Genomic DNA, 14,255 nt, shown 5'->3' with positions numbered 1-14,255 from the left:
TTTCTCCTCACCCACGGCACCGGCAGTGGCTCACGAGCACCTGAAGGAGCGAGGTCTCTTCGGCCTGCCCCCACCGCCACCGGGAGCCAACCCTGCCGACTACTACCACCAAATGACGCTGATGGCCGGCCACCCGAACCCCTATGGAGACCTCCTGATGCAGAGTGGGGGAGCAGCCAGCACAGCCCACCTCCATGATTACCTCAGCCCTGTCGATGGTGAGTAGCGGTCCGTGTCTTCCATGGATGAAATTTTGGGGCAGATGGATGGGGCTGTCCTCCAGGTGGAGGTTGCTATACACGGTCACTCTGCCCTGCCAAAACCATGGGTGCTGCGCTATAATTTTTGGCTTAAAAGGTCACCTTGTTCCATATATATGTATAAGTGTTCCATATATATGTATAAATGTTCCGTATATATGCATAATTTAAAATATATCCATTGGGGCTTCTATGGGAGTATGGCATGGCTGCTGCAGGGGTAGGAGATGGGCTGGTCCAGGGGGCAGGGCATTGCTGCCATCCCACTGCCTTGGCCACAGGTGACCATAGTGTTCCCGGGGGCCAGCTCCATCTCCGTCTACCTGTGTTTCACCTGGTTGGTGTCTGGGGCAAAGTCTGGCCATTTCCATGCATAGCTGTGCTCGGCACGACGGACTTCTTGTCTTGGTTGGGAGCTCTTGAGACCCCAAGGAGAAAAAATATGTTAACAGGGAGCCACGGTGGAGAGGATATGTTAGTACTTGTGGGAGAAAAAAATTGAAGGAATGTGGTATTTATGCTAGTATCAGGCGTTATAAAACCAGAAAGTTCTCACTCCTGGCGAAATGAAGAAAAAATAAAATCGTGTTTGGCACTGCGGTGCTGAGTCACCCCCGCGGCCTGACTGCTGCCCAGTTGAGATGGGTAATGTCTATCTGGAAGCGTATCTGGGGTCCAAGTGATTTTTAGAGCTGTTAGAAATATCTTTCCTTTTACTTTATGCCACATCTTGCAAGAACTGGAGTTGCACAGATATTACAGAGGGCAGTTTGGGGATTATTTCTGCTGCAAGAAAGAGAAGTTTCAGCTCAACTTTCAGATCCCGGCTTCTGTTTCCTGGGCTGCCTTCGGATTTGCCTGTGGACCATTATAATTTTTGGAGTGGAGATCTGCATCGTTTCATTACCGCTTCAAAGTTTCTGTTGTTGAGCTTTTAAGATGAAAGACTTTGCGGTCTTGCTGCTTCGTAAAGTGACTGGTTTAGAATGATAAAAGCTGTTCTGGCAGTTCAGTGATGGGGGCTTATAGATATTTCTAACAAAAAACCCCAACTTCTCATCTGCAGCTGCTGTGGAAGTTTTACCTGAATAGTCATTTTCTTCTGCCAGTTGCTAGATTTATCAGGAACCTGGATCCCAGTTAGAAAGGGAGATCACATGCTTCTTGGTCCTGCCTCTAACACCCAAAATATGATTTGGGCTTCTCTGCTACAAAGCAGCAGGCAGTAAGACTGCTCTGTCTTCCTTCCAAAGGGTTAACGGCTGTGGTTATAGCAGATGGGTGCAAACCACCCCTGCCAAGTTCTCCTCGGGCTCATGAACAAGACTCCTTCCTCCTTGCCTCCTTATTAGTCCATCTCTGACCAGCAGTGCCTCACTGAAGTGCCAGATAAACAGCCAGTAAGGGAAGCAAACACAACTGTTTTCATGCTAGTGCAGGCTAACTCTGAGCACACCAAGATGCTCATTCTCTGGTTTGCTGAAGATCAGTCTTTATCTAAAGTCATCTGAGATATTCCCCTTGGCAGAAGACTCTCTTCCTGCTTGCCTTCTCCTGAAAACATCTCAAGAGTGAATCATATATCAAAAGTCCTGGTTTCATGCAGCCAAGCTCATAACCATTATTGACTGCAAAGCCAGGGCTCACCAAGCATTTATTTTGATCTTTCAGTAAAGCTTTGTTGATGAGTAACTGGAAAGCCTTTTCTGGTCCTTCACATGCTCTGAGAGATATGAAAACTTACAAATGTCATGAGGATGTGACATGAGACACCAGAAGACTACTTTTTAGTAGCTGCAAAGGAGCAGCAGCCCAGTGTCAGTCTCTGGTCTGTGTGTTTGGGTTTATCCATCAGCTGGAGAGAAGAGAGAATTGTGTGTTATCAAGGCAGAGACCAAATTGGATGGCTCTGAAATGCTGGCTGAGGAACCAGAGCCTCCCTCTCTTTTTAGAAAGTTATTTCAAAAATTTAAATCAGCAGGGCCTAAGTAAATAGTTGAACAGAGAATTTAATAAAGCATCCTCTTATGGTGCTTTTCTGAGACAAGAATATCAGTAGCATGCATAAAACCCCAGTGAATCACCACCTCACAGCATCTGTTGTTCAGAGCGCCCTTTTCTCCCCAGAGAGCCCCAGAACATAAGAACTTTACAAGAATTAGTTTGCTGAAAATGCAGGTAGCTCCTGTTAAACCACATGCAGCACCTTCGCACATCTGTGATACCAGTGGCACCTGCAAAAGAAAAAGCAGCAGATAAGCGTATATTAAAACTAGCTTATTCAGTGTCACGTCACATCCAAATTCTGCAGGTCCATGGGAGCCCTGGACATTGGGTATTGTAGTTCTTCCACAAACACATACCTAGGCCCTTCTGGTTGCTGTAATTGTATTTCTTGGAGAATTTCTCAGTGCCTCCATGTTTTTCAGTGTTTTTTCATCCCATCAGGTGTCAAAGGTCAGGAAAAGTAATAGGACATAAGTGTCAGCTGGAGCTTGTTGGTACTGACCATGTGTCAGGTCTGCTGAGTGTTCAAATGGTGACTGAGCCAGGGTGCCCCCTGAGCTGCATCTCTTTAGCAGGGTTTTCACCATGCAGCTAGAAGTAGTTAAACCACTAAAGTAGACCAAATTTAAGTTTTACGCACCAGGCTGTTGGGGTCTTCAGGCCAGTTCCAGTGGAGACTAAATAACCCTTCAGTTAGCTGGCCTGTTTCATCCTGTCATCTAAACACGGACTCTAAATCCAAGGGTGGAGTTTGAGTCCAGGCTTAAATCCATTTTCTGGAAAGCCTATGCTTTCAAATGAAAAGTTAACTGCTTTCCAATGTCACTACATTGCTGCTGGGGCACTTTTGAGACTAATTTACAGGATCTATTTACCAGATCAAAACAATCTTTTGCATTTCTATTTTAGAAGTGGGTGCCACATGGTGGATTATTCCAGGTGACACAGTGATTGCACAAGAGCCTCCCTGGGGTTGTAAAGACTGGTGGGAGCACAGATGAATCTGGAGATGACTACAACTTTCTGAGCATGTTTAGTACATGCAACTTTATTTTCCCCTAAGCGCAAGGGCTCCTGTGATTACCCTCAGCCCTTCAGGAGGTGCCATTCGCTCTCAAGAGGAGCATTTCCAGACTGACTGGATGCTTGTACTGTTATAGCCCTGTACATCAGAAGATCTCAAAGTACTGTACAAAGACAAGCTACTTCATCACTGGAGACCCTGAAGAGAAAGGAGATAAAATGATCAGTGAGCAGAGTGGTGGCAGCTCTGGGAACAAGACCCCGATCTTCAGAATAAGGACTGTCATGGCCAGGGTGGGAAGCAGAAATCATCTTTAAATCCAACACTTCTGTTTGCACAGTGTCAAAAGTGAGCGTGGCTTGTTCATGCTGAGCCAGGGAATGGGGGAAAAAGGTCTGGATTTCAACTTACGTCCAAGCAGCACTGCACAGAGGTAGTCGCTCAGGTCAGGAGGGCTGTGGAGATGCGTTTATGCGACCTTACAGTTACCAACAGCAGGGATGACTCTGCAGCACTGTCATGGCATTTCATCCAGTTCTGGAGCTAGAAGGGGGGATCCCTGCCCTGTTTCTTGCTGCCTGGTGCGTAGCAGTCACGCATGTCTTGATCATGGCCAGCAGTTTAACTGGGAAACAGCTTTGTTCAGCCCAGGAGAGCCAACCAGCTAGCAGCTGGCACAGTTGCCTGAGATGTGGGCAAATCATCAAGTAGGACTTTATTCCCCCAAGTCAAACAGTGATTCAGCTTCACTAGCCTCTTCCAGCCAGTGTTGCTGGAGCCTTTCTACTTCAAGTACATGATTTAATAGCCATCAGGGCAAGGAACAGGGCTGGCAGTGCAGACCGGTGATTACTGCAGACAGCCATCATGTGTCTGCAAGGGGTAAGCTCAGGACTTTCCTGCAACAGGTTTATGTGAAGCGACTGCTCCATCAGGATGGACGGAGAGAGCCCAGCCTCACAGCAACCTTGGAAAGAAGTACCTCACCTGGGGCTTGAGGGACCAACAGCTCGGGGTTTGCAGGCTGGGTATGCTGGATCGCAGATGACTTCCCAAACAAGCCAGCTGTTGGCTACTTTGGGCAGATGGCACGCCCTGTAGTTGCTTCCTTAAAAACTCTGAAAGATCTTTTTTGTTGTTGTTTTCTTTGTCCCAGCACAGAATGGAAACTTGCTGAAATCTCAAAAAAGGTTCAGAGAATGGGAAGCAATTTCCCACCCATTTCTAGCCAGCAATGCTGTTTTCCTCCCCAGAAAAATATGTGCAGAAGAGAGAAAAAGTCCCAGAGCATCCCATAAGCACTCTGTCTGGAATCCTGCTGCACTCTGGTTTCTAAAGAATTCAATTTACATATGCAAGTTGGGTCGTCTAAACAGTTACCTTGTGGATTGGGAGTAGAAGAATGAAGCCTTGTCTTTCAGCGAGGGTTTGAGGGAAGCATTAGTATTCCTTGAACTGCAAAGCTCATCGGGCCTGGGGAGGGAAGAAAGAAGGGTCCCAGGACAGCATCTGGTGCCAGAACAAATGTCCAGCATCTGCTGTAGTCTAAGACAGACGTGTGCTGCTGCTGCAGGAGGGGAGAGAGGGAGAGAGGAATAAGGAACTGGTTATTCGAAGAGCGTGTGTAGTTTATTGCTGCTGCTTATTGATTAAGGGAACATCCTGTGTTTTTATGCTGCTCTTGAATTTAATCTGACGATGGGAGGAGGGGGATATTTCTGTACGCTTTGGGTGGAGTTTTCTTGGGGAGCAGCCAGTAAGAGGGACCATTTTGATAACGCTGTACTTATCCCCGGGCTTGGCCAGGGGATGCAGGGGAAGCGATGGCTCTGGCTGCGTTTCAGTGAGGAGGGGGGGGTGAGCCATCTGCAGCCCATGTGCCTTACAGGCTCGGGCGTTTGAAAGCAGGTTCTCCCAAAGTCCCTCTGCAGTCGAGATCACAGCAACTTGCTTGTCCGTAAAGAGATGCCTGAGATTTCCTTGACCTGGAGGAGCTCCCGCTGAGTGCCTGGCGTTTCCTTTCAGGAGGGCTTTGCTGCTGCTATTTCTAATGCAATACAGAGATCTGAAATCTCCCCAAGGAAAACCATCTCTTCTAATGTCCCTCTGATGGACCACAGCCACAGTGAGTGGTCAGAGCAGGAACCTGTGCTCCTGCCTCCCACATGAGCCCTGCGGGGTCTGATCCTGCACTTCAGCACCACACTGCTGGGAGCAGCCGGGGGAGTCAGACCACAAGATGCCACATGTGTAAAAATGAGGGGCTGACCATTTGGCTCACGGCTGGCCTGTTGTGGATAAATCTAAATCAGGAAAGAAAATCCCAGTTTCTGAGCAACCCATGGATGTGATCATTTCTAGAGCCTGTAGGAAACTGCCAAGGAAACTTTTACCTTTTACCAAGAAATTTGGACTTTCCTCCTAGCTCTAGGCTGGCTGGAGGACCAGGCTGGGACATTTGGCAGATATGGACAGTGTCACTTGAAAATTCACCCTTGAATTCTTGCTGATTTAGAAATGGGATATTTAAATCCCTCCAGGAGAGAAACAGCTTTCAGTTGTGAGCTGTGGCATTTACATTTACCCTGCAAAGATAATGCTGCTGTAAAGTCAAGCTTTTTCTACTGAACAGTTATCCTAAGGAGTTTTAAAATGTTTTTTAAAATACATGGGTTATTTTTATACTCTTAACCTGTAGAGCTGAGCCTATGACAGCCAGTGTATCTGGGTCTCTGTGTGAAACAGTACGGAAGGGTCAGTGTGCTCCAATTAAAACACCATGAAATGTATCTGGGGTTGACTTTTTGTAAGAAAAGGCAGCAGGGGGCAAAGGCCTATGGTAAATTTTTTATTGACCTTCATGGACTGCCATCCACTATTGCCAATGCCCGGAGCTTTGGGCTCAACCTTTTCATCACCCTTTTGTTCTCCACTTCACATCTCCGTTTTAATCTCCTCCAACTCTGAGAGTTTAGGGAGATAGGGACAGTCTTTTTGCTTAAAATTTCCTGTGTCTTACTTCAGGCCAAAGGATATTTTTCTTGTTCTTTGAAATCTGAAAGAGTTTTGAATTCTAAGCAGGTTTTTTTAGCTTTTGCAAAAACAAAACAAAAAAAAAATCAAGTTTCTGCCATTCAGAGCTGATTCTTTTAATACACACAGAATAAATAAAAACCAAGCTGTTAGTATGTCCAAAAAATGAGCACATAAACATAGCATGTTTTTCAGCTGGGAAAGAATTAGTTTGAAAGTAAAGATGAGATAGCTCAAACAAGGGTGTCTCTAGGTCAGCTTTTGAATTCATATTTATTCCAAGTTCCAAAGTCCATGGCAGTCAACGGAAAGCATCTGCTGGCTTTAATAGGTGTTTATTCAAGATGAGAGGGGGAAGTAGCAGAGCAAATTGATACGGGAAGAGCCACCATGAAAGAACACCCGTCCTGGGCATGCTGTAAGTGTACTTGGCTGGAAATATTATTGAACACCAGAGGAGGCAATGATAGGGAGTACCTCATGGACTTGTATTGTTTCTTGTTTTGCCTGTGGGCTTTGGCCCATCACTTGTCTCTGGATCTGGGTGAGAAAGAGTTTTCCCATCTCTCAAAAGTATTCAAGGGAAAGAAACTGATAGTAAAAAAGGTCTCCATCTGAGGTAGAGAAGCACAGAGAAATTAATTTTAAAAACTGAAACTCTGGTAGATGAGTAGAATTAATTTTATAATAAATTCCTACTTTTATTTCAATTTGTGACCTTTTCAAATTCATTTTAATCTATGATGACTTTGTGTTTCTCAACAAAACATCTTCTATAAAGGCAACGTAAAAATAACTTTTTTTGTTTCGTTTGAGAGTGTTGAAGGGGGCACTCTGACAGTTTGGAAACTCTTCCCTAACATATTTTCCAAACATTAAAAAAGTCTTAAAACTAACCCTGTTCATTTTGATAACTCAGCATTTTTGAAGGGGATATGAGAGGGGGAATGCTAGTGATAAATCCTCCCGAGGGTCTCCATTTGTCTGTCTGAAAAATGGATCCCGCCTTCGCTTACTTCTCTGGGCACAGTCACTGCTGAAGAAGTTGTATGTGGTTTTTCCTTTAAAACTTCACTGGACCTCGGGCAACAGCAGATTTTGCTACGTATTCAGGTGGCCGTCAGTCAGCCCGTATTGAACACCTCGCCTATGTGTACAGCTGTACCAATGCTTATCTTTGCTGCTGCCTGGTATCATTTAACGTTCGTGCTCAGCATCCTCAGATCAGGGGATTAGGTCAGGCCAATTGTATTATTAAGAACAGTCCCAGTGTTGCTAATCTGCTTTTGAATAATAATTTTGAAAAGATTCCCTCTTCCTAAATGCACTACTGAGCGCTTCTTCCTGTGGCTAAACTCCTTTTCTGTTTCCCGGACGCTTCCCTTCCCAGGCACCTTGGGCAAGCTGTCATTGAGAAGAGAGGACTTGTTCATCCATAGCATGATTTTAGGTCACAGCTTTCCCTGGAAGCCCACAAGACCTAAAAGGCTTTTGTGTAAAGCATCAGCCCAAGCTATTGGATCTGATATCAAACATTTCAGGTAACCCACAGTACTTGCAAGATCTAAATTAGAGTGGACAGTAACGCAATGCATATTACTGATTTTGGGCTGGAGAAGTCCCAAGCCAGCTTGCAAATCTGACAGCCTCCAGCTGATTTTTACACAGGGAAAAAATGACGTACTGGTGTGCAGCAGGGAGGGGTGCCCACATTGGATGCACTGTGAAAACTCAGGTTTCTGTTGGACATCAGGACTTCTTCCCTCTGCAAATTAATGGCAACCAATGGCTGAACCAGCACTGTGGACATAAATCATGGGAAGGAACAGCGAGAAATGAGTACAAGGCTTTTCTTTCTATTTAGTAATTTATCAAGGGAAGTGGCACATTAATAAACAGATCTCCCTTGAGGTGTGGGAGTAACAGAGATAAATATGACTGTCAAATCTGGCCTGCTTCCTTCTGTTAGAGGAGGAGGAGACTGTGGGAATGCAAATGCAGAAAACAATATCTGTATCTGGAAAGATGCATATTATTTGTGGGACAGAAACACTGACAACTCGGCTGAGATGGATCCCCATTGCACTAGGTGCAATACATACAGAGTAAAACACAAACCCTATCTAAAGGAGCTCATCAAAATAGATGAGACTGGGAAATAGGGACACAGAAAGAAGCAGCACCATGCTCAAGGAGATATGTCTGGGGAGGACTGGGAACGGTACCCAGGCCTTCCCAAGTCATGGCCCATGTATTGAATCAATATGCCTTACAGTCAGGAAAAAAAAAAAAAAAGAAAAGAAAAAAAAAAAGAAAAAGCCCCCCAAAAGTTTAATTAGTTCAAATCAATAAATTAATATGTTGTGGACACAGCATGGTTTTGACCCTCATGTTGCTTGTTCCAGGGCTCAGGCAGGGCCCGAACTTCATGTACTGGGTGTGAAGTTTGGGAACGCTCCACTCCAGCCTTTAGGCAGGGCCAGCCTTTGCTGAGGGGAGTTTGCTCGTTTTGGTTTTGCATCCATAGTGTCTCTACAAACCAGCTGCTCCTTTTCCAGCTCCCGAGGGAAGTGCCGCTCACCATAACAGAACGGGGCTGGAGCCTGCCAGCAGCAAAAGTTAGGATAGTTTGAGTCTGGTCCCTCCAAATCGTGGGACAGCTTTAACGCTCAGGAGGTGATTTTTACAGACTGCTGCATGCTCTTTCTGTTTGCTACCTGACCCTTGAGCCATGTTTGCTTGCATCTCCCTGCCCTGTGAGGCTGCAATATGTAGTTATACAAAATACTATAAGAAGAACATGTTAAGTGTATATGCAACAATCTGATTTTTAGGAGAAATCCCCAATATTGTCATTATTGCAGTAAGGCATTGCAGCTAGCTACTCTTGAAGCTTCTTAGGTACAGGACAAAAGTCACAAGAGTGCTTAGTTCAAGTACCAACTTAGCCTTGGACTTCCAGTGGGACCTTGGGCAAGTCATTTATCTTGTGCACCGAGGGACAGTATGGGTAGTAAGGGGACGGTGGTACTAAACCCCATCCATTACATGGCACCCAGGCATGGTAACGACAGAGCCACTTAGGTACACGGGTGAGTCATGTGGAGACTGGAAGACTGCAACCCAGCTACTGGTCTCAGGGAAATGTTGACACAAACTTCTGTGAGCCAACACAAATCAAGGAACTATTTGGTCACGCTGGCAGAATATATTTTACCTCCTTGTACATCCCATTCGCCCTCTCACATACCAGCACTGTCATCAGGATGGAAAGTTTATGCTTTTACAAAGCGTTGGGCTTGTATTTGATGATATGCAACGAAACTCAGTCCCTCCAACCAACTAGAGGAAAATAGTTCATATCGCCTGTCTGGGCAAGTTGCTGTTTTATTCACAGTGTTTAACAAGATATACCCACAGGAGGCTTTCTGGGGAGACCACCGCTGGAAAAGCCAAGTAGTAATACAGCGCTGCGCTCATGGAGGCAAGAGCTGGAGCAGCTGAGCCCTGCTCGTCTGCTCCCCATCCTGGGTGGAAGATGGGGACTGCCAGTCAGGCCCCATGGCCTAGTGGCATATTTTACCCTTTGAAATCTTTTTTTTTTTAAAAACAGGCAGCCTAAACACTGTTCTTATTGCTCTGGAGGGATGAGCCATTCCAGGCAGGGCTAGGGCTCAGGCACGCTTTGGATGTGGTACCCTGGTATTGGGGGATGTTGTGATCTGGCCCATCCCCAGCTCCTGTCCGTGCCACCCCAGAGATTTGCAGGTGGGTCAGGCCTGGGCAGAGTTTCCTCTGGATGAAGTCAGTTGTTCCAGTTAGCAGTGCCGAAACGCTGGGGGAGGCCAAATTGGTACAGTAGTAACTTGCCACGTATTGCAGATCCACAAACGGGACTGGCAGGGTTGGAAATGACTTCATGCCTGAATGATTGACAATTGCTAATAGGGTCCAGGCACTGGCAGGTCCCCTCAGAGGGGGAGAGCTTGAACTTTGTGCCTGAGCTGCCAAATTGGTTTTCTTAAAACTCTTAATTTACTTTTGGGGCTCCTGGAGCCTCGCCTCCTTCGTTAATTGGATGGTCAGCATTGTGCTCGCGCTCGTTTGGTTTCCGCTCCCTCCGTGCACAAGTGCACACACCGTTTTCTGAGGGTCGCCCTGGCTCTGATGTGCGGCTCTTCTGGCCCACTGTTCCTGCCACCAAGTCAACGGGGACGGCTGTGCTCACGGAAACCTTGCGGGACCTTTTCCCTTTTAATTTTAAGTTAATTTAGTGCTGATGTAAGGGGGTGATGGACAGGCTTCTGTTTATCCCCCAAGGAGGGTGACAAAAGCGGGAGTTCGTGATGCTGCCTGACTCCTGTCACTCGGTGCCTGGCAGAGAGGAGACTTCCCGTCAAAGCATAGCTGGACCCTGCACTGCTCCTGGCTCCTGAACATCCCACGGCAGTCACGAGTGCAGCAGGTCTCAACACCTCCCGTGGCCCCGCAGGACGGGAGCAACCCGCTGGTTTTGTCTGACAAAGTCTCTCTTTCCTACAGTGTCCCGGTTTTCGAGCCCGCGGGTGACTCCGAGATTAAGCCGAAAACGAGCCCTGTCTATCTCCCCGCTGTCTGATGCCAGCATTGATCTCCAGACGATGATCAGGACCTCCCCAAACTCTCTCGTGGCGTATATCAACAACTCCAGAAGCAGTTCAGCGGCAAGTGGCTCCTATGGCCATTTATCTGCTGGGACAATCAGGTAAAGCTCTGGGTCCGGCTCCGTTCAGCTGTGTAGCCATCCCCCCAAAAAGGAGGGGTGATCCTCCCGCAAGGAGGACCTTCCCTTCCTCGCAACCTCTGCTTTAGTGTGTTGGGGATGTGTAGTGTATTAAGTCAAAACCCCCATCTGGTTTTGCATGTGGAAGGGTACTTCGTGGCATGGGGGTATGGGGGTGGGGTGCTGGATTTGGATGATTGGTTACCAGATTTCCAGTAATTACAGTATAATTATGTCTCCCTGCAAGCAGAAATGGAGAAAAAATTCATTTAAAAAATGTTCATTGTGAGCAGTTAGACTGATTAAGAAACCCTCTGATTTAAGAGATTGCCCCAAAGTATTCTCCAAATTATTGGTCCACATCCTCAAAAATAAAAATGTTGCCTGGGCGGATTTAAGAGTCTAATTCTAAAAACATATTTAAAACAAATCTAAGCCCTTGAGTAAAGTTTTGCTCAAACCTTAATTAAAAAGCACTTACACTAGGCAGCTCACTGTTGTCAATTCCTGCCGTGATTGCTTCACCCAAGTTTCACAATGTTATTATTCTTTTTATTACTTAACTGTTAAAAATGTTAGTTCTAATTAACACTGATGTTGCAAAGCAAGGGTTTATAAAGATCACGCACTCCTAAAATTTGTAGGGGAAAAGAGAGATGTTGCTATTAGTAACTGTAACATTAATTTTATCAGCTACTTTATCTGGCAGCATCATTTAGAAATTGACTGTAGAATCAAACATAATGCTAATTTAAACAAATAGCAACTCCTTGTCTGGTAATCATATTTTTCTTGTCACCTGTTGTCTTTACCTGGGCGTACCGGTAGCATCTCATCTTATACTCAGATTTTAAGATTTTCAGGGTAGTGTCTGCTATTTTCAACAAATCAGTAGAGTGCAGAGTCTGACCCAATGGTCAGTTGTTGGCCGCTGACAGAATAATCAAGTAATAATACTGAATTTGAAACTCTTCTTGGTGTTCTAAAGGCGTATCTTGAATGTCAGGAATTGTAAAATGGGTTACACATAGAACAGGATAACTGTGGTGAAAAGACTTTTTTGTTATTATTTTAACAATGTCTTAGTGGCAGGAATGAAATCCTTTCTCACCAGCTCAGACCCAGATCCCAGTAGCACTTCAGAAAGTCATTTTTGGGCTTTGCTGTAACATAACAAAGCTGTGCAGCAGCCTGCCATCACACCTCATTTGCTGCAGCGCGCATCTAACTCCCAGAGATCTTTGACACTGTAGTGGGTTTTGCCCTTTATTCTTTTGGTCAAGTTGTCATTAACTGGTTTGGAACAGAAATACTAATTGTATGGTCACCAGCAATAAGCGTTTTCTCTAAAAGCAAAATTGGAAATGAAGCATATTGCTAATTATGGTCCTGTTCTCTGAACATTCGCACTGTGGGCAGTTTCAGCGATGTGAGAGAAAATACACGAGGATAAAGGTTCAGGGAAGACAGCTCTTAAGAGTGGCAAATAACTGATTTTTGGGCTGAGAGTCTAAGGTTCGTGCATCACCTGCCTAGGGTACGGGGAGCAGAGCATCTCCCGTGCTTCTCCATCTCCGCCAAGGGAACTCACTGCTGGGAGTGAACACCTTGTTTCCAGAAGCAGCACTTCGTTTTTAGTGCTGTTGACTGCTGCATCCTGGCTCGGACCTGTTGCCCCAGTTAGCACCCAGGCAGCCAGGAGCTGGTGGTGTTTCTGGTCATCGCTGACCTAGATTGGAGCTGAACCAGTGACCTACATATGAAGGGTGACATACTTCAGCAGTCCCCTGAGCCAGCACTCCCCTCACCTGAACGTAGAGTAAATTGCATGGTTTGGGACTATGCTAAATGGATAGTTATTCATCCCCACTGTGATTTGTGCCAGGTGAGCCAGGTGATGCTGGTTTTTTACATCCAGGGCAGCGTAACCCCAAGGTCTTGAGTCTGCAGAATAGTTCTGCCTGGGAAAACCTGGGAGCCTCAGGGGCTGCAACACCAGATGTGTCCCAGTCCCGTCCTCTTCTGCACTCCCTGCCAAGGGCTTTGGCTGTTTTTAAACATAGGAAGCAAAGAAATTACAATCAGTCTGATAAGTGGGTCGAAATGATTCACAAGTTTGCTGAGGCACACACAGGACACATCCTGTCTTTGCAGTAAAGCAGGCTGTCAGGCTTATCATGGCATTGAAGGCATCTAGCTGGGGCATTGCAGCCTGTCTCCGGGAGTCTCCAGGAAGCTAAACTTGAATCAGTCGCTAGCTAATGTGATAAATATTGTTTAAAATAACTCCTCATCATTTTTCCTCCTCCTATTGCTGCAGCCCGGCGTTCAGCTTCCCGCACCCCATTAACCCCGTGACGTACCAGCAGATCCTGACCCAGCAGAGAGGCCTGAGCTCAGCCTTTGGACACACTCCTCCCCTGATCCAGCCATCCCCGACCTTCCCCCCACGCCAGCACATGGCCGTCATCTCCGTCAACCCACCGCCGGCACAGATCAGCAGCAACAGCAACTGTGTCTCTGACTCCAGCCAGGTAGGGACGGTCATCCTGGCTCTCTCCATGCGTGGCACACAGGGAAATGGAGGCACTTTCTCCGTGGGATGAGTGTTACTCTTCTTGGTGGCTGTGGGAGTTTTACCCACTCTCTTTTTACTCACGCTCTCCCTTTATGTTGCTTTTTCCTCCTCCTGGCAAAGCATTTCTGGACTAGTCACAGCCAAATTTTGCACCCACCTCCCTTCCTTGCACACACACACATACCTACCCATGCAGGAACCAATCCGTCAAAGCATTGGACATGATATGCAGGGTCATCTCAAGCAGCAAATCTCCTGGAACATGTGTTATGTGCTATTGAAATCGAGGGAATTCAGCACCTGCTGGAGTGTTTTGCTAGAAAGCACCTGAACACTGCAAACCAAGCTTCATCTGTTCCTTCACCAATTCCCCCCTTCCTTTTTTCAACTGACGCGAACAATGACGATGGTCTTAAAACAGCTTATTCCTTTTCTCTTTAACAAATAAGTGCACCTTACATAGGACCTCTAGCCATTTTACTTATTGTTCCTTCTTCTTCAGTACCTTTCTCTCTCAGGGTATCCCTGCTGTTGATTTTTACTGTTAAGGTTTTCAAAACCAGAGGCTAGATTTTGAAAACTAGGAATGCC

At 46.2% G+C, this 14,255-nt stretch overlaps 1 protein-coding gene across 2 annotated transcripts in view; it reads left to right on the top strand.

Moving 5' to 3' along the window:
• GLI2 (GLI family zinc finger 2) overlaps positions 1-14,255 on the top strand; it is a 144,188-nt gene that overhangs the window by 106,135 nt on the left and 23,798 nt on the right. For both annotated transcript variants that reach the window (XM_009887279.1, XM_009887277.1), the window contains exons 4-6: positions 27-218; positions 10,867-11,068; positions 13,407-13,620. In XM_009887279.1, the coding sequence (XP_009885581.1) occupies positions 27-218; positions 10,867-11,068; positions 13,407-13,620 (608 nt within the window). The remainder of the gene's footprint in view (positions 1-26; positions 219-10,866; positions 11,069-13,406; positions 13,621-14,255) is intronic.

The sequence above is a fragment of the Charadrius vociferus genome, unplaced genomic scaffold (genome assembly GCF_000708025.1).
Source record: "Charadrius vociferus isolate BGI_N301 unplaced genomic scaffold, ASM70802v2 scaffold385, whole genome shotgun sequence".
Taxonomy (NCBI): domain Eukaryota; kingdom Metazoa; phylum Chordata; class Aves; order Charadriiformes; family Charadriidae; genus Charadrius; species Charadrius vociferus.
The sequence above is the reverse complement of the archived record's forward strand: the minus strand, read 5'-3'. Positions and strand labels throughout refer to the sequence as shown.